Source organism: Opisthocomus hoazin, chromosome 20, assembly GCF_030867145.1.
Source record: "Opisthocomus hoazin isolate bOpiHoa1 chromosome 20, bOpiHoa1.hap1, whole genome shotgun sequence".
Classification (NCBI taxonomy): Eukaryota; Metazoa; Chordata; class Aves; order Opisthocomiformes; family Opisthocomidae; genus Opisthocomus; species Opisthocomus hoazin.
The window spans coordinates 9,313,222-9,338,305 of NC_134433.1; the positions used below are offsets into that span (position 1 = coordinate 9,313,222).

The 25,084-nt window shown below is 44.7% G+C and overlaps 1 protein-coding gene across 1 annotated transcript; it reads left to right on the plus strand.

The window, feature by feature from the left end:
* The first annotated feature begins 2,605 nt into the window (after window positions 1-2,605).
* Window positions 2,606-19,168, plus strand: HSD3B7 (hydroxy-delta-5-steroid dehydrogenase, 3 beta- and steroid delta-isomerase 7). Its single transcript, XM_009933822.2, has 7 exons — window positions 2,606-2,823; window positions 6,724-6,879; window positions 9,746-9,854; window positions 15,056-15,155; window positions 16,002-16,164; window positions 17,185-17,638; window positions 18,427-19,168. Exons 1-6 carry the CDS (start codon window positions 2,616-2,618, stop codon window positions 17,622-17,624), a joined length of 1,176 nt encoding a protein of 391 aa, XP_009932124.2. The 5' UTR covers window positions 2,606-2,615; the 3' UTR covers window positions 17,625-17,638; window positions 18,427-19,168.
* The last annotated feature ends 5,916 nt before the right edge of the window (window positions 19,169-25,084 follow it).

The following is a 25,084-nucleotide window of genomic DNA, read 5'->3' on the forward strand; positions in this document are numbered from 1 at the left end:
TGCAGCAGACTGGGCAATGGGGGAACAAGCCAGAGAGAATTCTGCAGTGCTTAAAAGCATAAATTAAAATCTGTTGTTATGTGTAACTTGCCTGGCTTCCTCCTAAGTCTCGTTACAGTTCAAGGAAGTCAAGCTGGTTAATCGAAGACAGCAACGGCTGCCCAGACCCCTCCCTGCAATTCCCTTGTCCCTCCCAGGCATCTGCCTCCTCCAGAAGCGGCTGCGTTTCCCCGCTTGCGCTTTCTCTGAGTTTGCCTCGGGCTGATGGAGACCCCCCAGACTCATCACCTCTTGTGAAAATTCAAACTGTTAGAAGAGGATGTGGTTAGGGACCTTTTCTTTTTTTTTTTACCCTTCCTATGATAGGAACAACTACCCATTTAGTTGCAACTACCTGTCTGTTTGCAAAGGGGGGCTCTACTCTGCGTGAGCCTTGGCTGTAGGAGAGGACCTGGGCTGTTTCTGTTAGAGACGTGACAGTTCTGGTTTCTCAACTTGTTTTTTGTATCCTAACAAAAACAAGAGATATTTAAATCACAGCCAATTTTTTTCCCCTTACTGATCAAATTACACTGCAGATACACAGATACCAATATTGTAGCAAAGGCAAAGTCTTCTAAATACTGAGAAACATTCATGGCGTCCAGGCCTCTGCTTCATACAGCTTTTTGCATCGCTGATGAGGACACACTCAAGGTTACTTGATGCCAAACATTCCCATGCAGCACTTCTCTGGGTCTCTCAGGGTATATTTATCTTTGTTTTCGTGTCCTAACACCTCCAACCCTGATACATTTATCCTTGCAAAAAGTCCTCTGAGAGAAGGCAGTTCTGTTAATCACTACTGTACAGATTGGGAGTTACTGGATAAAAGGCTAAATTAATTTCTTGGGACATTTGTGGCTGTGCTGGGCTGCCAAGCACCAAATTAGCATCAGACCTGTGTTGGTCTCTGGGCCATTATGGCCACTGATTGTAATCACAGCAAGGGGAAATGGCGCTTTTCCTAACGCTTAACACAGCACAAGAAAAATCAATGGTGGAGTTGAACAGGTTGAACTAATTGAACAGGTCTGATTAAAAAATTGTATATATACACATACACAAAACACAGTTAATCTTTGAATACGCTGTGTTAACTCTTCACTAACCACATGCTCAGCAGCAATTTGCTCTGCAGCTTACTCTTTAAAGACATACAAGTAGTAATGCTATAGTAAGAATGGCTCCGATAATACTCTTTTCTGCATTCACGCTGTTGAAATGGCTCTCCACATTTCAGCCTGGTGTATGTGACCAGGGCAGGGCTACCAGGAGTAACCCCACCCCAGTGCAGCCTGAATCAGCGTCTGCAACCCATGCTCACCGACTGGGGTGATCCTGATATGGGAACAAACTAATCCCAAGCTTCCCAGGCAACACTATGGCCAGAAGGGCAGCTACTACGTTGTATATAATATAAAGAAAAAGCAAGCAGGGATATTACACTACCCTGTTTATCATTGCTGCCTCTCTCTCAGGATGGTGTGTCTACAGTTCACCAAAAATAGTGACAATTTGGGTCAAAGATGGACTGGAAAATATTTGACTACTGCAGACTTAAGCAAATTATTTGCTTGACATGAAAGCAAGGCTGATCGGGCCTGACTGAGTTATCTCTGGGGCTCTGTATGAGGGAGGCAGAGAGAGAACCTGCTGTGCCAGAGGGCAGGTATTCCCTCCCCTCCCCCTTAGGACAGAATCAAGCACCCTTAGTCAAAGACAATTCCCCCCCCTTTTTTTTTATCGACACGACAAACTGGACAGCACACATCCTTTGCAGTCGAGCAAGGAAAAAGTTTCTTAGCCACTATCTGGCAGGTAAAAAAACAGCAGCGCACTTTTTTAACAGTGATGATAACTAACCCTTGTAACAACTTGCCAAAGGATGTAGTAGAGCTGTTACTACTAGACATTTTTCAAATTAAGAGGACGTTCTCCTCCTAAAGAAGTGTGTGTACACGTATGTATTCCAACTCAAAGAAGAATTCATTCGGGAGAGCCATACTGGATAATCAAACTGGTAAAGTCAGTGATCATAAAGTCGCAGACGACCATTCCTGACCCTGCCTGCATTGTGCACAATACAGCTCAGCAGTGGACAAACCTGGCTGCTGTACCCCAGCTACACAAATCCACTATTGCATAGGAACAAGATCTTTGTAGCTTCCTACTAAGAGGTGGCTGCCCCAAGCACACCTCTAGGACACACCGTCTTTGTGTAGCACCCGGAGAGGTCTAGGCTAAAACTGACAACGCGGCCATAGGAAAGGGCTGTCCAGGGCAGGAAACTTCCCGCATCAATATTTCCAACAGAGACTGGCCAGATACCAAGGCAAGCTGCAGGGCCCCACTGATCACGGGCTGCTGTGGTACAAGAGAAGGGCTGAGCCACAGAGCCCAGATTTGGCCTGTATGTGGCATTGGTGTGTCTGTGGCAGCACTTGTGTGACTGTGCCAACGAAAACCTGATTTATTGACAATTGGATGGAGTTAATGTTCAGCCAGTAACTTTGTATGTCAGTTAAACTTTAGACTTAGTTCAGAAAACATATTGGCTAAGAGATTAACAGCACATGATAGGATCTTGGCAGCAACCTTCTCTCTACTCCTCAACCACAAAAACATCTTCAGAAATGGATAGAGCCTGGGTCTACCTGGTGACAGGAGGATGTGGTTTCATTGGGGAGAAGATCGTAGAGCTCCTGTCTCAACAAGACTACATCAAAGAAGTCAGAGTTTTTGATTCAGTAGCAAGAGAAGAAGTAGAAAAATTCACAACAGGTAAGAAAAGGGCATCATCTTCTATTTAGCTGCCATAACGCTCTCTTTCAAGACAGCTGGTATTATGTTGGAGATGCCACAGTTACAGGCACGGTGTAGGAACCTGGATTAAACAGACTGTATGAAGAATAACTTCCAGCTCAGAGAGTTTTGTCAGCATAGGACTAAATCAAAGCAAGAAGATCCATAGTGTGTAACCCCAGGAAATAGATCACAGGGAGGATCTAAGTCCCCACTCAGGAATCAGTTGCAAGGAGCAACGTGCACACCTAGTACCTGACGTGGGAACTTGGCTAACCCAGTTGCTTCTGCTCAACCAGTCTAACAGCAAAGGGACAAAACAACTATGCTCCTGAACTGCTCCAACCACTTACCAATTCTGAGAAAAATAACCAAAACCCCCGACAATAATAGAATCAAGCTCAGCATCTGCTGCAGAGATTGTGAAATAAATTGCAAGAAAGAATTGTGAAAATATTGTGAAATAAATTGCAGAAATAATGGAGAGAAACCTATAGTAGCCTTACTGTGCTGTGCATGAAAAAGAAAGAGGTGAAGCTCAAAGATATTAAATGGATTCATTTGTTCATCTTCTGAAGGCTGCCTTCTGATGTCTCACCAGGGTTGATTACAGTGAGATATGTTGGGGACCTGTTTTACCAGATTTGAGAACACCCACCCCAAACAAGCCAAAGCAGCTCCCCGTGCTCTGCGGGTTAATGGCAGGCTAGGACTCCCTCTCTCCGACTGCCCAAACCTTCAGCCTGCTTCGAATGAGAGAGGCAAAAATGATAAGGGAGATCCCATCTGTTAGGAGATGTCTTACAGCAAGTCAAAAGGCTCCCAGGGGAATATCACTATCAGAAACCCTCCCTCGGCAGATGAACTCACCAGACTGGTTTCCCCAGGCTTCACTACCCAATTGCCTCAAAAGCACCCATAATTGAAAAAAAAATAGATGTTTAAACCTTAAGGAGCTGCCCTAATGCCTGCTGCAGGAGAGGTCCGTGGCCTACCCACAGCAAACCACGGGAAATGAGGCAGCAGCAGCCCTGAGGGGCCATCCCAACCCCCACTGCTTTCACCCCAAGGCAGAACCAGCTGGCCCGACCTTCCTGACAGGCGGTTTGCTATCCCGTCCCTGGGGCAGCCAATTTCTGCGCCGTCAGGCCATCACTGCCGGTGCGGTCTAATCTCCAATTTAAGTCCTTGATTCCTCATCTAACTTTACTGATAGCATAGGTTAATACCGTCATTTTTTTACATGAAACTTCATGATTTGAAAGCCACCACCCCTTTCCACCCCATGCTGTTTTCTCCTTTAGGGTAAAACGCCTCTCTTCCGCTCCTCTCTCCTCCGCAGCTCACGCCTTCTGCAGCCGCCGCGTTTGCGTTGCTTGCTTCTGGAAGAGGGGCACCGAGGGCAGGACAGAGAGGCCAGCTGTGGCCTTCCCACTGCTGAGTAAAGCTGATAGATTTATTTCTTCTGTCCTGCAAACTATTCTCATATTCGTACCTGTCAGCACAATTATGCCTTTTTTCACTTTCGCAAGACCCTGCTGAGCTGTCCTGGCCCAGCTTAATTCTTTCATGAAGACCTGCTTGCTGCCTCTTCTCTACTAAGACAAACATCTTCTCTTGGCCCCTATCAAATGTCACCTCTTTTTTTTTTCCCCAGACTCTATTAGTTAACATTCAGCTTATACTCTAATCCTCCAGCATACTTTGAGTCCCTCCCAGTCTGAAGTTATCTGCTGATTTAGTGAACAAACCTGCCAGATTCTTGTTGAAAACAATAAAAAAAGACTCAAATACAGCAAGAAGTCCTGGAGAGCCCCAGGGCAGCCACCTACCACAGCTGACAATTCCCTGGGAACTGTAATTCAGCCAGCTTTGGGCTCACCCTAATGTGGCTTACTTGGACCGTGTTTTACTGAGCGGCTTAAGCGAACGACACAGAGTTTCCAAAGCCCTTCTAAAAATCAAGACAGATGACATCGACCCGTTCCACAATATCCATACAGCCTGTTAACTTGTCATAAGAACAAAGGAGATCTATCTGACTTGATTTGTTCTTGACAAATCCATGTCAGCTGCTTCTATTCTCTGTATCACCCCACAGGTGCTCACACACATGCTGTTGAAGTGCATGTTCCTGCGCTTCCTGGGGTTGAGATCAAGTTGTTCTGTAATTTCCTGGCTCTTCTTTAGCTCCTGTCTAAGCACAGGTGTTTCATCTGCTCTACTGCAGTCTTCCAGTGACTCCTCCAAAATCTCTCCAAAGTAGCTGATAATGCAATAAAGCTGCAGTGACATCCGTCACCTCTTCAGTAGCCTCAGGTAAAGCTCATCAGGCCTTACCAATTTGAAAATTTCTCCTAGTTGCCCCGTATCCTCCCTGGTTTTGGCTGAGCTCTCATCATTCTCTTGCTGGGCTTAATTGCACCAGCTGCCTTAAGACAGGTGATGCGAAAGAGGCTATTTAACCCTTCAACCTGACTAGTTATTGGCTTTCCATCACCACCAAGCAGCAGCAAAATCCCCCCACCATGAGACAGCCGAGACCCTGCTCCATCTTTCAGCACTGGCAAAGACTTTCAGCGGGAGCATCCTCCTCTGTGCTCCGGTCCTCCAGGCAAGTGTATTACCTCTGCTATGTGGGCAATGCCTTCCTTCTGCTCTATTCTTCCTGACTCAACTCTGTGCTTTAGTATTAAGCTAATTTAATATTAAAACTCCTATGAGCTAGGCCACCAACTCTTGGTTATGCTAATTATGCAATCAGCTTGACCCTTCTGTAAAACTTCTGCCTCTTCCTGTATGCCATGCTGCTTAGCAAATGCTCAGCCAGCTGACCTACTGTCTTGGATTTTGTCTCTCCTTTAAGTTCATGAGGAACAACGCTGTTCTTTCATCACTTTATCCTGATAGCTGTTCACTAAGGGTTTCCACGTGTAACGCTTCCATGGCTGGAGTCACAGACTCTTCCCTGAGCTGCTCCTGTGCATGGTCCTTCAGAAATCATTACCCTGATCCTGGGCTGCATGATACTCTCCAGAAAGCTGCCAGCACAGAGCAGAGGAGACATGTCCCTCCCAAAGCGGTCCTGCAACTACAGCTGCTGGCTGGCATTACAAAAGCCCCAAGGAGTATGGGTTCCTAACCCCAGCTTCTTGCTGGCCTAGTCCCAAACACAGGGAAGGGAAAAAGGGAAAAATCCCACTTAAATGTTACAACACCTTCTCAAAGCAAGAAAATTAGCAGTAGATGCTAACAGCAGCCATGTATGGAACAGGTATTTTGAGGGGGGGAAAAGGAGATGGGGGGGGGGAACAAAAAAACCCCTTCTGAATGGCTTAAAGGAAGGAATTTCCTATGAAATTTCTTAACCTGCTACATTATTTTCCCTGCCCATCTATAGCATTTGCCATTTTTACAAAGCTCTGTGCAATACCCCTTGAATTTGTCTGGTGTAAGCTCTAAAAATCTTCTGTCTTAAGGAAATTGTCTGATACAGCTTTGCTCAGTCACATGTACTGGAGCAACCAGCTGCAGCTCTGGGCCTGCAGTCTCCTGGTCTTGCTCAGTGCTACCCTTGCATGCATGCTAGAGATTTGCAGAGACAGCCACAGTTATTCTGAACCACAGTTTGTACCAACTGGCAAAATGCTGTGCTGAATCAAACCAGATGTAGATCTGCCTTCTTGGCGTTCAAAAATAAGGGTACATTTTCCCCTGGTGTGATGTATTCAAACGGCATAGCTGTTAGTTAGTGTGCTTCAGCTTGCCCTGCAGAGAGGAAAGCTTTCCAAGCAGGATCGTCACTCTGCAGGAAGAAGAGGATGCTGATTTGTATTTTCCCCACCCACCTGCATTTATGGTTATATTATTTTTCTCCAGCTACCACTCGTGTGACAGTGATGAAAGGAGACATTCGAGACTACAATCTGCTCCTTGCTGCCATGCGGGGAGTTCACGTGGTTATTCACACAGCTGCTGTTGTGGACTACAGAAACACTGTGCCCTTCCGGGAAATGAGAGCTGTCAACGTTGGGGGTAAGCTCTTTAAAATAAGCAGTTAAATGCAGCCTTAAATTCACTTGCCTTGGTGTAGTCATACAAGAGGCTACAATGGACATATCCTCTCTGATTTAGTGCTTCATTGTCCCCCGAATTTCCCACTCACCACTGCTGTGGAATGAGCAAGGTGCCTGGAACCTTTCCTTTCGAGCTGGCAAGTTTCTGCCTTTGTCCCCCTGTCCTTGCTCAGGGCAGGCCATGCTGCTCCTCCCCAGAGCTAAAGCTTCATTTTAGGGAGTCAAATCTGGACCCAGTTACTACATAGTTATTCTGGTCAAGGGTAAAACTTTCACCAATAGTACTGATGTGATTCAGAACGTGCCTATAGTAGTAAGAAACTGTTTAGTATGTGACAAGGACAACAATTAAAAGTTAACTCCTGTTCTAGATAGCTCATAGATTTCCCAGGGAGAAAAACCTACACTATAGACCAGCGCAAGGCTATACCATGCTACTAAGGGAGTGATGTGACTTTAGTTATAGTCAGAGCTCACTACATGTCCACAAGCCATGCACAGCTGAGAGCTCCACAACACTTTCTCCCTATTACCATGAGCCGATTTCATGTTAGGTGCAAGATCTGCTTAAAGAAAATTTGTTCATAAATCTAGGAAATAAGCACAGGCTATAAAACTAATGAAATCCCTATTACAGCAGCAATTCCAAGGGCACCTCAGGCTGTTAGCTCCTACAATAGTTGTTAACCACAAGGAAGGAATTTCATATTTTTTTTAATATATATCTCTCTCTCAAACTTGGTTACTGCTTAGGGCTTCTACTATTTGCTGATGCATTCAAGGGCAACATTTAAATTCCATCCTTCTTTTCATTGCGGTAGTTGTTTCCAAAACCAGATGCTTTTAAGAGCCTGTATGGTGAATGTGTACTGAGAATATTCAGAGCCTGAGGGTTCCTGCTGCCTTTTAATGGCTTTGTGAGATCTTCCTCTTCACTGTCTGCTTGCTGGGAGCAAGGTACTTTAGTGCAGTGAGGTTTCTACAGATAGCAGCAAACACTGGGCAACTCCTCTATTCAGCAAGCCAAACCTCTTGCAGATGTTTGCGACATTCCCAGAAAACGCCGCACGCAAAGTTTTTTCCAGTGTGACTGGTGACCGAGTGCCTCTTTGAGGAGCACAGTTTGAGATGTGCTAACAGGAGCCTTATTTTCAGCGACAAACTGTTCTGCGTTTCTGTCTCCCCTGGGATGGCTTCGTGTAGACCTCCCTAAAATGAGGCTGCTGCCCTCACTAGGATTTCTCAAAATCTTGGATTGAGAGATTAAAGTTTTCTACTAAAATCATAGCAGGTAAAAGGATAAAAATGAACTGTATTTGATACCTGCTGCAGACTTTATGGGAAAAAAAAATAGGGTCAGGAGAGGTCAACTATATAACCCTCTAGCTGGCTCCTCTGTGTAACTCGGGCCGCAGAAATTCATCCAATTACTGCCTTAAGACCAACAGTTTGACTAAATTGAACTATGCCTTTTAAAAGATTTTGTCTGCCTAGAATTAAGGACTGCAAGTTAATGGGCTATCTGTCATGTCTTTCATGAAGCAAGCCATAACAATGCTGAGGAGTATTAGTGTGGCTACGGTTAATCACCATTTCTGGCAAAAATTTACATCTTTCTGCTGCTTTGATTCTCTCCTCTGTTTCAGCCGCTGGCTGCTGAATCCTGTTATATTCTTGTTGACTAGATTGAAGAGCCCTCTTCTACAAGAATTGTTTTTTCCATTTAGTCACTTAAAGACTTTTTAATCTGCTTTTTGTTAAGCTGAATGGATTTTAACTTGGCTGTTTCCAGGGATGTTTTGCAACAGGGGTTCTCAGTTAGCATTGTGATAGGCTCATGGAGAAGTACACTGATTCTTTTCTACCAGGTCTTCTGAAGTTACCTCAAACTTAGGATTTCCTTGATGATTTCAAATTATGCCCTTAACAACAAAGAGAACAGAGAAATAACAAGCCCTTCTCATGCAAGATCTGCAGCAAGGCTCAAGGGCAGAGCCTGATTAGCCAGGTATAAATAGTATGGAGATTTCCGGAAACCAACCCTGTGAGCAGCTTCCTTTAAGATCTGCCTTATCAGATTTGAAGGCCCTTGGTATGCAGCCATGGTTATGCTGTTGTATTGAGGTTCTCATAGAATCAACTTGAATCAAAATCATGATGAATGCAAAAACCATCCCAGGAAAAGTCATAAATCATTTAAACCCAACCCCTCCCCTCAACCTCCAGAAACCATCCTACCAAAATTCCCATGCACTCACCCACGAGTTCAGCCAGAACAATCCTTCTTAAACCAAACCATGCTTCAGATTCACCCGGATTTTATGTGGACTTGTAAACTACCCCCACTATTTTATTTAAAATTGTGCAGCTACCAGGAGTCTGTTGCAATGATTTTCACCCTGTAGTCATCCTGCAGAACTTCTAGAGAGCAATATATGCAACTGAAACACCAATCCTTTTGCCAGAAGGCTGCAGTTCACCATTTGACAGTCTGCCCATGAATCAAAAAAGATGGAAAACATGGAGTGTTGCTCTGCCAAGCTGTGCTAGCAGCTATTAAGCCCAAGTTAAGTCAGTTGTCAATAGCCACACAGCTTAAGCTACATTATAGCTATAGATGTAACTGGTACTCTTGTGTTATAAACCATCCATGCCCTTGCAAACGTATCTGAGGAACTGGAGCCTTGACCTGTGGCTTTACATTTTTTCAGCTATTAAAAAGATGGATCTGTTCCGAGTCAGAATCCCAAGCCTGGAAACTTTGTTTGATTTGCACGACAGGAATTAAGGCAACTAATGTTTCTCCCTCCTAACTTGCCCCACAGGTACGGAAAATGTGTTAAGGGCCTGCTGTGTCCTGAACATCCCGTATGTTGTCTACACAAGCTCCATTGCTGCGGTGGGACCCAATACATCACACGAGCCCTTGCTCAGGTAAGGCTAAGCAAATCTCCATCACTCCAGAATTCTGGTTAAACAGCAAAGAAACTGCAACCAGATGGAGATTTTTGCTGTGGCTACAAAGGAGAAGATGTGTTCCCCTTCCTGGCAATTCCTCTTCTCTTTCCCGCAAATCCTTTGTTGCTTTTCACTTTCAGGATCCACACCTCCTCCCAACCTAAACTTCACCAGTAGTGGATACCACTGATTGAAAGAGTTGGTAGAGATGTATGGATGTCTCTGATATCTACAGCCCTGCTCCTCTAAGCCCTAAAATCAATTTCAGATAAGATGTCAGATACTTAAGGTTTCTGATATGGTCAAGTTGTATCCTGCTGTTGGGTCAGAGTTTGTACTCTCCCCTCACACTAAGTCAATCCAAAGGGTAGGTTATGCTCTACTGTTACCAACCCACTTTCCCTCCTCTTTTCAGCTCCATAGTGAAATGCTAGCAAGCCAGTACCCAGCTCTTATTATCAAGTGTGGTCAAATGTATACAGACTATTTTCGCACTGTCTCAGAAGAAAGTTAGCTGGCCACATGGTCTTAGGAGACAGATGCATTTGGTGGGAAGTTGCCTGCAGTATTCACGTGTAGTTACACTTCTCTGTGACCTGGATCTGGCCTGTAAATTGCACCCTTTTACCCCTCACAACCCTTTTTCCTGGCAATATGCTTATGAGGGGTAACTCCTGGACTTTACACTTTTGGGCATTATGCTCAACCCATCTCTTCTGTATGTGGCTCCTATGACACTGACCCACAGGCTCAGAAGCAGAGATTCCAAAAAAGCTGATATTTGGAGCAATACAAAGACAGTGGTCAAAATTGTGATTTGGAGGGGTTTCTTGCTTACAGATCTTTAATATCCAGAAATGACTTTCACAATCAGCTGACACTTCTGCTCAGGACTCAGCATGTGGATGCCTTTTGTATTCATGGGGCAACAGTACTTGCATCCTGAGAACTGGGCTGATATATCTGAAGAGCAGGAGCTGAAGTTTTAGGTTAAATTTGAAGTCACCTAGAGATAACTGCAGTCTGATACGTACTTGTAAGGCTAGTTGCTGATTTCAAGCATGGCTGTAACAGCAAAGACTGCTCAAACCATGGAAACTTGTGTGCAAGGGGAACTGGCTCAAAGTCAAGTTTTGTCTCTACAGGCAGCCAGTCTAGACACAGCTGCTTCAGTCATTTGGCTCTAGAAATTAGAAAAGGCTGCTTAAGACATAACTTAAAAAGACCTGCAAGCCTAAATTTCATACTCACTAGTAACCTAAGGCATAATCTGGTTTTGAAAAATGTTTAAGCACCCAAATCTGTAGAATAAATGTTTGGCTTATGAAAAAAAATCCATGAGAGCAACAAACCTCAATCCACTTGGGACCGTGAGCATTAGAGGCTCTGGGTCCCTGAAAAACTCTGGAATTTGGTTATTAGCATACCTAAATAATTTCAAAAAAATAATGTAGATACAGGCACATCCTTGTTAGTATTTTAGTCCTGTGAGTTAAGACATAGATGTGAATAGACCCCAAATCTTGCCTGAGAGGACAGTCCTTTGTCTTGCAATGATGGCACCAACGGGTGTAAGCAAAAACCCATCTGAGCTGATGCTCAGAGCTACACATGAACATCCTCTCCCAGCCAACTCCCAATGCTTCCCCACCATAAATGCAAACAAAAACACCACCTAGAGCCTTTAACTTATTTTGCAGAACACACTCAGGTTCTCCTGTGATGCTGAGAGAAAGTCTGAGTGGTCGGTCCCCATTCTCCAATGATTTTGATTTTAAACTAAGGTAACTGCAGAATGAGAGAAGGGTCAGACCCCCAGTAAAAGATTACACCACTTGTCACAGTAGGGAGCCCAGTGATGACTGGAAGGCAATGTAATACAGCTCTATTTTCCTGACAAAGCACAGGTGATGTGGCTTTCCCCATCCTCTTCTCATCTTCCCCATCCCCACTCTTCTTCCTCACAGTCCATTATCCTGCCTGCCTTGCTTTTTCTTTTTCTCTGTCCTTATTCTCCATCATTCCTTGTATAATTTTATTTAATTCACTTTTACGTGCTTGGGAACCGACACAGACAAAGCATGATTAGTCTCTGGACAGGGTGATGGGTGCAGGGATAATGCTCACACCTCAGCATCCGACAATAATAGAAAATGCCTCTGTCAGTCTCAGTCCCTCTGAGACAGCCACCGCTGAGATGCCTTCTGACAATGCTGCTCCAGTCTTATTAGCGTTCAGTTATCTGTGATCGTTTTGAAAAGCAAGAGCATTATGCTGAGCTCTTTGTTACTACCAAGCTTCAAAAGGGGTGGGGGAAGGCAAACACGAGCAGAGCTCTGCAGCCCGGGAACAGCAGGCAGGTTTGCCCCTTTGTGAAGCTGCTGCTTTTTAAAAGCTTTGCAAGCCAAAAAATAAATTTGGATTAAAAAAAGAAAGCAATTAAAACTAGAACTTCTAGATAACCTGCCTAATTGTCTTGGGCCTCTCCTGGGCCTGCAACAAACCATGCACAATCAATCTTTTGTCTTGCTCGTTTTCTGGTTTGTCTCTTGCTCATCACCCGTAAACACAGGGAAGGGGAGGAGAGTGTTGTGATAAAAGCCCAGGGTACATGGGGAGGCTGTATTTCTGATGCTCCTAATTTATTTCTGTTGCTGTAGCACAAGCAGGCCCTGATCTCAGCTGGGATGCCTGACACACAAGATACTAGACTGGCAAACAGGCAAGAGAAAGGCAACAGCATTATCCACATCTTACACATGGAGATCTGAGCATAGAAAAGAGCAAGGTGCCCAAGGTCAAACATGAAGCCCAAATCAGAGCTTGCTCTCCCGAGGCCCAGTGTTTGACAAAAAGACCTCTGCTGCAGATTTCCTGCATGAACTCATCACAGGCCACTTAACCCTTCCAAGAAGTGCATCTGAGCCCTGTCTGCAGAAGGAGCATGATAATTCTTCATTGGCCTGTGCAGGTACCCCATGGTTGGCAGAGTCTGGTGTCTGCCTAGGGTGAATTTCTCTAGAAGGCTCAAATACAGAGTAAATTAATTTAAAAATTTGAAGAAAGTCTCCTGCAGTGCACAGGAGAGCAAGCCTATCCTTGCTAGTCATAGCAGCAGCGGAGCAAGCGGACACATGGTCCTTTCCCAGTGCTTCAGCCAAGGTTTTCGACACAGTCTCCCATGATATCCTCCTGGGGAAGCTGAGGAAGTGTGGGCTGGACGAGTGGTCGGTGAAGTGGATAGAGAACTGGCTGAATGGCAGAACTCAGAGGGTTGTCATCAGCGGCGCTGAGTCTAGTTGGAGGCTGGTGACAAGTGGTGTCCCTCAGGGGTCAGTACTGGGCCCAGTCTTGTTTAACTTCTTCATCAACGACCTGGATGAAGAGTTAGAATGTACCCTCAGCAAGTTTGCTGATGACACCAAACTGGGAGGTGTGGTAGATACACCAGAAGGCTGTGCTGCCATTCAGCGTGACCTGGACAGGCTGGAGAGCTGGGCAGAGAGGAACCTGATGAGGTTCAACAAGGGCAAGTGCAGGGTCCTGCACCTGGGGAGGAACAACCTCATGCACCAGTACAGGCTTGGGGTGGACCTGCTGGAGAGCAGCTCTGCGGAGAGGGACCTGGGTGTCCTGGTGGACGACAGAGTGACCATGAGCCAGCAGTGTGCCCTGGCTGCCAAGAAGGCCAATGGGATCCTGGGGTGCATCAAGAAGAGTGTGGCCAGCAGGACGAGGGAGGTTCTCCTTCCCCTCTACACTACCCTGGTGAGGCCTCATCTGGAGTACTGTGTCCAGTTCTGGGCTCCCCAGTTCAAGAAGGATGAAGAGCTACTGGAGAGAGTCCAGCGGAGGGCTACAAGGATGGTGAGGGGACTGGAACATCTCCACTACGAGGAGAGGTTGAGGGAACTGGGCTTGTTCAGCCTGAAGAAGAGAAGGCTGCGAGGGGACCTTATAAATGCCTACAAATATCTGAAGGGTGGGTGTCAGGAGGATGGGGCCAAGCTCTTTTCAGTGGTGCCCAGTGACAGGACAAGGGGTAATGGGCACAAACTGAGGCACAGGAAGTTCCGTCTGAACATGAGGAGGAACTTCTTCTCTCTGAGGGTGACGGAGCACTGGAACAGGCTGCCCAGGGAGGTTGTGGAGTCTCCTTCTCTGGAGATATTCAAGACCCGCCTGGACAAGGTCCTGTGCAGCCTGCTGTAGGTGACCCTGCTTCGGCGGGGGGGTTGGACTAGATGACCCACAGAGGTCCCTTCCAACCCCTACTATTCTGTGATTCTGTGATTCTGTTCTCTGCTCCCAACCTGCTCCAGAGCCCACTGAATCTGCTTAACCAAATCCTGCAACCGACTAAGGCTAATCTAGAACTACTGCAACCAAATGCCAGTGCACTGCTTTCTTGGTTCTCCTTGGAATTATTTAAGGGCCTGTGTGGCCAGTTACATGTTAGATCCCATGGGCTTTCCTCCTTGCAGCTGTAAGTGTAGAGGCTGAGCAGGTTGTCTTCCATAGTGGCAACCAAATGTCCCCAGCATGGCTACAAGCCGTTCTTGCCCTTAAGCATGGATCCACTTCTTTGCTCTTTCCCTCAAGCACAATTTTCTAGGGGAGATGGAGGAATAATCCCAGCACAAACCTGCTGATTGCATGTCTTCTAGAAGATCACTGGCAAGTGTATCCCAACTCTAATCAACTCTGAGAAAATTAAGCAGCAGCTTCTCCTAGTTCATGGCTCATAAGAGGCTTTTCTCTACCTCTAATGAAAAAATGAAGTAGAATTACTTTTATTTTTCTGCTCTCTATCTTCTTGTGCTCTTTCCACCTTGTTCAGCCCTTGTGAGTTGCTTAAAAAGGTAACTCTGTTGCCTTCTAATTTGCCTGCCAGGATATTCTTTGCTTCAATCACACTATTAGACAAAATCAAATCCAGCTCTTGGAAATCAAACCATTGCCCTCATGCAAACCTGCTGATGAACACCCAGAGCTGCCTGGTATTTCTTGAGGCCTTATTTCTCCCAAACTGCAGCAAGGACCTCAGGTTCATATAACTCGGCCAGCGGCAAGTCCCTGGTGAGCAGGGATTGCAGAGTAAATCATGCTGTGACAAATGTCTCCAAGCCCTGTGCTCTACTCCATGGTCACTCACCATCTCTCACACTCTATTGCAGAGGAAATGAGGACACCAAATACAGTGGGGAAGTGGAGTTGCCTTATGGGAAGACAAAGGCCATGGCAGAAAAACTTGTATTTGAAGCCAATGGAAAAAAGGTACAAAAGTCAACGGTAGAACCCCTGGTATTACAGGCCAGGATGGGTGGAAGGAGAGAGCTGGTTAGAAAGGCCCCACAACACATATGTTAGTGTGTATCCTACTGCTGCCTTGACTTGATGCATAAACCACATTGCCTTAAGCTTACCAAAGTCTGATCTTCCCACATCATCAGGAAGCTGCCAAACTCTTGAAAGATCAAAGGGTGCTGCCCTTTGAGCCTGTGCTTTAAATCCACCAGGAGTGTGATGTTGGAAAGTGCAGTATTAAATCAGGGCATAAGAAACCAGGTTCACCTGGTTCGTACTGCATAAAGATGTAATTTTCAGACACGCCTGAGTTATTTAAGAATAAAAAATATTAGCGTAACCAGCATCAGCCACCTACCTAAGTTAGCTGGCTAGTCCTTTCAGACCCCCAGTACACTCATCAGACAATGTAAAAACGAGACTTCTGTCCTAAACCACTGCCTGGCACATCTCTCTCTCCTGGTTACAGTTTGAGGCCAGCCTGCTTAGCTGGCTCCCTTTGGAACTTGGTTTTGGTTGCTGCAAGTACTTGTTTATATGTCACAGCTGCAGAAGGGTTGATGCCATTAGCACCCTCCACCCAACATCTCTCAGTGAGCACCACAAGGGTGCAGGTGTGCTATGAAAAAAATCAATCTGGGCACTTCCTTGCATTTTCCAGGACTCAAACCAGGCTGTAACTGTCCAGATCACCTGTAGTTGACTCCTCTAGCCCAATATCCGAAGGTTTTGGTTTCATCTGATGCACCCAACATTACTGTGGAGGACTTTATCTCTGAATCTACCACTCACCAACATCCCTCCCTGATTTTACAGCTAAACAACAGTTGTAAACTCACAACCTGTATCATCCGTGCCAACACAGTGTATGGGGAGAAGGCAACATTTCTTCAAGAGTTGTATTTGCTTGCCAAAGCCAGCAACGGTGTGTTGAACTACCTAGAGCCTGAAAACACAGAGCGTAATTACACATACGTGGGTGAGTGAACGATTGATCTCTTTGCCTGTGGTGCTGCCAAGCTGTTTTAGTCACAGGGGACTTTACATGTTAGCTTAACTGTAATTTCCCAAGACAGAGATGAGGACGGTGAACGAGTACAAATATTTTTATAACCGCAAAACTTAGACTGGCTAAAAGAATTTTTAAAACAGTTGTTTGCATTCTACTGTATTTCTTGGGAAGGGTTTTCTTTTTTTTTTTTAATTCCCCTCAACATAGGGAAAATGTTGGTTTGAAAACTGGAAAAATAAACTTAGCAGAAAAAAGAATAGAGAGCTAATCTTTCTTTTTCTAAGTAAACATTTCAAGGGATATATAGAGGAAGAAATTCAGGCAATATTTTTAAGATGTTTTTGGTTTGAAAAGACACTTAATTTCTTCTTCACTAGAAGAAATTAACACTACTTGTAAAATTTTTGGAAAAAAGGGTGTACTACATAACTGATTTTAGAAAGCATAAGAAGCTGCTCTCAACACCTAGAGAAATAGTTTGTTGTGCTGCTGAACGCATTTCAGGGGAGTATAACTTGCCACTAAATCATGCAGGGTTTTAGTTATTTCTGTGCAGCTCACTTATATGTCTTTTTCCAAAAGTGCAGATAACAGTAGTTTGAAAATGCTGTTAGAGAAGAATCAGGCCTAGATAAATCAAGTGACTTCTTCAAAGGTTGACAGCAGAGCCAGGAATAAAACCCCCGAGCACCGCCTCCCATTCATCCTGCTCTCACTACAGAACACTGCCCTTTCGCTTCACATGAACCAGTATCACGAGGCACATTAATTGTCCAGCTCAAAGGGGAGACCAAAGGTTTAAAGGATCTTGGAGGTCCAGATTAACTACTCCGTCTCTCTACAGCGCAGCTGAGTAACGCAATGCGTGCTTTCCGTACTTCACAGCCCTGAAGCCAACAGATCTGATGTACTCATTCCCTCCTACTGTAAACAGGCAAATGTAGCTCCTCCTGAGTATCTGTTTTTCTTCCCCTCTTATTTCTCCAGGGAACGTTGCATGGATGCATGTTCTTGCAGCAAGGAACTTGCAGCTGAAACCAGACTTACTTGCCGGACAAGTGTATTATTCCTATGATGACACTCCGACAAGAAAAGGTTTTCTGGTAAGGCATCAGCTGTTGTCCTCTGTGGACCCCTCAGTAAGACTAGGCTCACACATCCCTTACTGGAAGATGTGGTTAATGATACAATTGCACAGGATAATCAAGGTCATCTTGTACCCTTTCTGGAAGCCACAGCCTTTCCTAAACTTGCCTTTACTGAACACAATAGTCACCACCTTCTCCTATGAGACAGACAAAGCCTCCAGGCATTTTGGGTACAAACCCCTCTTCACCTGGGAAGAAAGCAAGCGCAGAACTGCACAGTGGTTGAAAGCAGCTGCAGGGAACCTGGAACCCCCCCAGCTTCATGAAAAGAAGAACTAAGCAGCATATCTGAGGTAAGTAGAGAGCTTACCGCACCCGCAAGTTTCATCTGAACTTCACAATGTGCAGAGATCTTTGGCAGAGATTTTGCTAACACTCAGAAATCCTGGTACAGAGAAAGAACAAAACTCCCAGGCTGCAAGTATATACCCTTGCTATGCCAACATGCCAGCTATTTTAAGAGTCACATGAAGCACCAGGGTGCATTTGAAAGCATCCTCCTGCAGGTCCCTGCACACAGATGCAGGACTTGCTGGCCTCACTCCTTCCCACGGTCCACCACTGCACTGGGATCACTTGCAGGAACAAGAGAGACAGGTTCAGATGAGAGAGGGTGCACAGAAAACACATTTTTTATAACATTAGTTAATCAGTTTTGTTCCACAGCCTGACAAGCCTTCATCTCTTGCCGTATTCAGCAAATGGACCTCTCCCTTGCCATGGTCTTGGGCAGCTGGTGGCATGGCTGTACCTGGCTCATACACTCAAGGGGTCTTCAGTGACAATTTTGGGGAAGCCAAGGAAAGCCCAGCAAGTTCTTGCTCTGTTTTAGGGTTTCATAAAAAGAAAAAAGATTTCCCTTTTCCAGAGCTGCCTTTTTCAAGATGCTTCCTGCTATTCTCAACATGTGGAATATTACAACTGCTTTGAAATATTGTCCTTATAAAAAGAAACTTCCAATCTCTTGTGCTAACAATGTATAGGCTGACTTACTTTCTAATCATATGGATGGATAACTGATGTCTACAAGCTTAGAGGTGGGATTCATATAGTTTGTAACTCAAATTCTCTTACCTCACAGCACTCTAGCAGCAAAGCAAGACAAACTAAAGCCCGCATTCAGCTGCCGCACTGGCAGACACCAACTTCAGCGAAGGCCTTAGGGGCTGTGTATGCTAAATAACGTCTGAACTTCAGGAGGAAGAGGTCATTTCAACTCGTTCCATGGCACTGGAGCTACACAGTCCATCCAGCTGCAGTACTTCACAGAAGATATTTTCCTAACACAGATGGGGCAGGCACTTCCAGAAGATTCACAACAAAAACTGTGGTTTGTATCAGTTTATCAGCTCCTCCATTTTTAAGACATACAGAGAGACTGGCAAACCTACATTAAGCACTACAGAGATTTCATTTTTCACTTGAGCTTGGAGGAATGGAGTATCTTTACAATACTGGTTCAACTCTAAAACGAATTCTGTTGGTATCACACTTGTGTGTTCTGTGAATATGTACCCATCTCTTGGGTTTTCCTACAGTAAAAGTGTACATATGCACAAATAAAATCTTATTTTAATTACAAATGCCCTAATCCTCCTGGAAAAAGCAAGTTTCAGTGTGGCATCCTTGATGGAAATGATCAAAATTTGTTTGTTGTTACCCAGGAAGGAAGGCAAAGCAAGACGGAGTGAGCTGCCAAGTTAACATCACTGAAATTCACACTCACAAGAGAATTCTTTGCAAAATGATCTTACAAATAAACTATGACTTGCTCTGGTAATTCATTCATATTTTCACATAACAAATAAATTTGGGCAAAACTATTGCAATGTGGTCATAGAGAATTTGGGAAGGTGAAGTGTGTGTTACCATTTCCCTACTTTTTTTCTCCTCCTACCGTTTGTGCTGGGGGGAGTTTAAGAAGGGGAGCAATAAGATTGCCGGGTTTTCTATTTCACTAAAAATTCTCTTTGCAGTTTTTTGCCGTTATTCCAATGGTAGCTGACAGCTTGCTAAGAATTTGACAAAGCAATATACACCCAATTTCTCATACACGCTGCCAGAGCGTCGCCGCAGTAGGACAACATTGACCTCAACAGGTTTTTGTTCTTCTGAAACCTTGGGTTTTCTCTCGCCGAAAAAGAGCCACTGGGTGGAGCTGCAAGGCTGCGAGACAGGTACCCTCGCCTCGGAGCTCCAGCGTTCCCAACGCTTCTGCCGCAGCTGGTTTTCAAAGGAGTGGGAAGCCTTGCCCGGAGAGCGAGGCTGATGGATGGGGGTATCTGACCATCCGCGTTCGTCCTCGGGCTGCGGCCGCTGGAGTTTTGGCCTTCCCTCGGCTGGCTGCCTGCGGTCGCCGTCTTGTCTTCACGTAGACATGTAATCAGAGAGACTAAGGAAATCATTTTTCCACTCAGAACTCATCAGACAAGAATAAAAGTTTGCTTTCTATTTTTAAAAATAGAATTAAATATGGCACCTGACCTTTGACAAAACTTGCCTAAGCGTAAGAGCTGATGCTTTCAGTCCCCTGCAGAGCCCTTGGTATATTCCTTTGCAGGATTTGGAGCTGCTGAAGGTATCAGATGGGACACTTCTCAAGACACGGTACTATCCCAGAGATCAATGCTTTATGAGCTTGCCTGCTCTCAGAAAACCTTGCTGGGAACCTCATCATGCTTTTGTTCCTGTCCTGCTCATCATCACCTATGATTTTGATGCTTATCAGGATGCAGATGACATGCAGGATAAGGAGCAGAGATTTTTAAATGTAGTTAAGTGCAGCATTTTTCAAAAGGATCTGAATTAATTGTCTGCTTAGCTTTTTTTATACCTACCCACCTCCCAAGCTTTGACAAAAGCAAGTGAAGGATTCCCTTTCCCTGCTCGTGGTAGAAGTGGGGGAAAAAGTTAGACAGCAAAGCCTCTGTGCTGTTTTCCAAAAAGATGAGTAAGCTTCCTTTGGCTGCCCTGCGTTTTGGCTCCTCCAAGTTAATGCTGCTGCAGACTTCCTGTTAGATCCTTGATTTTATCAGATTATAACTTGTTTTCTCCTGGCAATGCTTTAATTCTTTCTACTGCACTGGGTTGTCATTGGGGTTCTTTTCAGGGTCTCAGCCCTATTATGTAACAGCAGCAGCAAAAAAAGAAAAAAACATTTCAGATCTGTTTCTGCTTCTGGAGAGGAGCCTTTGTGCACAATTACTCATCCAAGAGATTCAGCAGGTATAACTGCTTCCCCCAGGGGCTCCATTATATAATTGGATTTCAGCCATACAAATTAAATCCTATCTTACCCCTTAGTTAAGCCAGGCAGTAAGTATTTAATGCTAATATCCCTGACAACTATTGCAGGGAGAAGCAGAGATGAAGCACAGAGGAGACAGATGCATGCATTCTCTGCCGGAGAGGCAGGGAGCGTGAGCAAGGAGTGCATTGTCAGAAAGACACCTGCTATATTTTAAACATGGTTAAACCTCCCCAGCATGAGCCATGGTATCTGCTGGAGTTGTCTGAGCTGGAACGCGGTTCTCCCTTCCTTTTCCATCGTCCAACGTTCCGGTGTGTGCACTGAGCATTCGCCCCCCCAACACACACACACTTCAAAGAGCCACATGCCTAACCCTGTTTGAGTTTCTATGGAAGTCTCTGTTCTTGTGCAATGTCTGAAGGAAGCAAGTTTAGTAATATTAAAACTCAAGCCAAACACACAAACAAGCAAAGAATCCCCAAATTAAAAAGAAAATCTCAACTGAGTTACTCATTCATCTGCATTTTCTGTTGTGTTCAGTCTTCTCCCGGCATGTTTCTTTTAGACAAAGCCCTCTGGGCAGAGACCATCTCTTTTAGTGTCTGGTACATCAGTCACATATTTAGTACATAGTAATCAGGGAAAATAGATTCATGGTAGGAGTTAAACCAGTCAGTCTGGTACTGTAATTGGAACATAATCTCATATTGACAGTATTTAACACAGGATGCGCAGGGAACAGATGGCAGCTTGCCAGGCCTCAATCATTCTGCAAACATTGGAAAGAGATTTTCCAAGTCCAGCTCATGAACCTCATCTCCGATGTCAGAAGCTTTGCTTCCCCAAATGGGCCTAGATCCACTCTCTTATCCTGGTTAAAGCCCAACACACCCCTGTGCTCATGGCTTTGCAGACAACCTGGCTAGCAGTGTTTCTATTGCTATCTTACAAATGCTTAAAGAGTCATTTGAAAAAGCATCGAGGGCAAAAGTCTCCAACAGCCATTGGTACCAGCACTCCCAAACCTCTCGGAAGCACTCACGAGCCTTTCCGCTGCAGAGGGAGATCTTGCCTGTGACACAAGACACGAGCCCATGGGCACTTTCAGTGTCAGGGATACCCACCAGCGTATCCGTCTGCTGCTTCTTTCATCTCTGCAATCTTCAGCCACACAGCTAACACAACAGAGCATACTGGCGGTACGGAGTTGTTCCTTTCCCTAAGCCTAAAACGCTCAGCTAAACCAGGTGAAAGGAGAGGAAGCACATTTATGTCCAAGATGCATTTTATGGTATGGAGTGCAACAGTGTAACTGCAGACACAAGCTCAGCTTTCCAAGGGTATGCGAGAAGTACGCCATGCTTCTTATATCTGCCACAGGAAGTTTGAATTGATTTTTCTCTATTTCAGCAATTAATTCCCATTAATCAACTTCCTGTACAATGCTGCACTATAATTCACAAGTTTTATGTATTATATGAATAAAATTGCACATATATTTTTATGTGATTTTCATTTAATTGAATTCCAAGGAGATTTATCTGCTGGGTTATTAATAAATCTTAATATGGCCTATAACACTCAATTGATATTTAATTAACCTGCAATAACTGCCTTGTAAAATGTAAATTAAATGCTTTATTTTTCCAGGCATATAACCTTAAATCAAATTCTTCATTCTACCAGCAAAGCAAAAAAGAGCGGGCAAAAAACAAGATTGTAGGCAACCAAACCTTAGACCTGAAAATATTTGGTGTTTCAAGAGGTTCAAACTGCAAACTCGACCCAGGCTTTGTAACCAGTTCTCCCGAGGAAGTACTTTTCCACTGTCTCCCCACCTTCAAAGATCACAAGAATCTGGGTGGATTTAGATGAAACATCTAAATCTCAGGAGACTTGAAGAGAAGTGAGAGGCGCCCATTATTAATAATAAGGTTGCAAATTCCCATAGGTATTGTGGTATTTGGCATTTTTCTTAAAGTCTTGGCTCCTAAAGTCACATTATCAAATGAGGATGTCAATTTTCATTCAAAAATAAAAAAGGAAAGATGTTAAAGCCCTTTGATAGGGGAAGAAGTTTGCAAACCTGAATGTCAAAGGCATGAGAACTAAAATACATAAAATTTGATCCTTATCTTTAAAAGTATCAGAAGTTTTTGAGAGACTTGAGATGTTTTGAAAACTGGGAGGTGGCAACAAATGATCAAAACAGCCTTTACAAGAAAGGGTGAGAACAGCCCAAACTATGTTTAAAGATCAAACTGTTCTTCACCCCCCTCCTCTAGCAATTTACATAGATCTACATTAAATACTGCAAACTGCAACAACGGTTTCTGATTTCAAAACTAGGAGAGCTAGCTGCCTTTGCAAAGTGATGGGAAAACTTCAGGAGAGTATGTCTGTCTAAAATTGATAAGCCTATAAAGTTTTACTGCCACAGCATCTAAACTTAGTATATCTTTCTTTTTTTTAATGCATGGAGCGGCCAATCTGTCTTACAATATTTTATTAAATAGAGTATTTCCACCAAAGGACAGTAACCCTTACTGTCTGTAATCTGTCTGCATTAGATCACTTTAAAAGGTATTAAATGAAAATCAAATGTTAAATGTACCATGGATTTTAAAGGTGTCACAGCATGGAAGAATAAAAATGAAGAGAATGGATTCTGACTTGCAGTGAATGAACGGAAATAAATCCAGATCTTCCATAATGGAAAGCCTGTCCTCCCTAGCTGTTCATCCTCTCCAGTCACTCATCCGCCACCCCGCTTGCATAAACTACAGCCAGCGAAGCCCACTCAGCCTAACCAAGGGCAGTAATTCTGCCCAGGAGCTCACGAGGCTGAGGGATTTCTGAAGTGGCTCCAGCGGGCCACGGAGCAGGAGGGTACGTGCTCCCGCCACCCCGCAGTTGCTCAAGAGCTCGTGTGAATTGCATTGCTTAGAAAAGCGTTGCTGACTAGCCCAAATTTTGCCACTCTCACACTTCGCAAGCAGCTTCGCTGCTTCAGAAGAGGAGTACCTGGAGCGGGGAGTCAGCAGATGCAAGTGGCCTCATGCTCGCAGTAATTGACTGGAATTTTGCAGACCTGGGTTTAATCCCCAGATCCAGCATGGACTCACTGGGTAATTTACAGCAGGTTTCTTCCCCCCTCTCTCTCTCTCTCTGTGTTTTATGATTTTGGCAATTGATCAGAATTAGCCTCCTCTCCTCCTCTTACCTTTCATCTTTATAATGGAGGAGACTGTATCCTGCAAACGTGCTGCGTCGGATCTGCTGTCAGCCATTGCTTGGAGGGAGCTGAGCCCAGCATGAGCCCGCAGACCACAGCTGCTTCCCAGGACGGGTACGTTTTACTCTACTGGATAAACATTGACACGGTAGATTTTTCTTTCCCTCAAAGCGGGTTTCTAATTGAGCTGAATCTAGCACAGCTCTCATTAAGGACTGACCATGACTGACAGTTTGCATTTATTTGGGTAGCACTTTTTATCACGCAGTGTCAGCTGGGAGCTGCACCAGGAAGAGACAGGAGTCCAGTCTACCCACAGAGTGCTCCTAACAACGCTCCTGGGAATTAAATCACAACATAAGGAACAAAAGTAATAGGTCAAAAATTGGGGGGCTGCAAGTTCTCAGAAGCGCTTCGGACTTCAGACCTGACAGGCTCCCCACAGACGTTTTACCGCTGAGTTTAATAACAGCAGAAGTTAGCCAAGTGTAGGACTACTGAGGGCCCCTGCACGAGCAGCCTGTCTCTCAGGGATGTACGAGCAGACCCACCATCACCTAAACTACTTGTCTGTGCTCTGCCCACTAGACAACGATCCACACGACTATCCTATAATCACACCCATGTCTAGTCCTAGTCCTAAACCCCTTTATGACCATACCACCCTCCTCTTAAATCCCAGCTCCAATCTCCTTTCGTTTGAGAAACACAGCAGGCTAAGTATTCCTGACATAACCATGATGCTCGAAGTCCCCTTCTGTCCAGGGCTCTCACAGCAACAGCCTCAGTGGGAACAGAGGGAGTTCACCTGCTTGGCAGATACGGCTGATAGCAAACCTGTTTCACCGCAAGTAATCGAGAAGCAAAGTGTCTACAGTCCTGCTGCTGCTGCTACCACTGGGAGCAATCCCACTTATATGGAGATGGGTACTGACTATGGGGGATCCTTAACAGAAGACAGACACAGCACTTGCAAGCTCTGCGTTTCTCAAAATTCACATCTGGAAATGAGCAATTGAGCAAGAACCAGCCCCATGAGACACATCTAAATCAGCCCATCTTAATATTGGGCACACGTTCTTAACTCGCATGTTGCTGTGCATTCAAATGATTAATGGTTCAATATAAAAATCACATAGCATTGTACAGTGGTGGCACATCACCTAGATCAATACACATGCTTTGCCCCAGGAGAAGAACTGGGATTTTTAAACCAAAGAGAATTAGGTGCCTGATTTCTATTACATTTTAAAG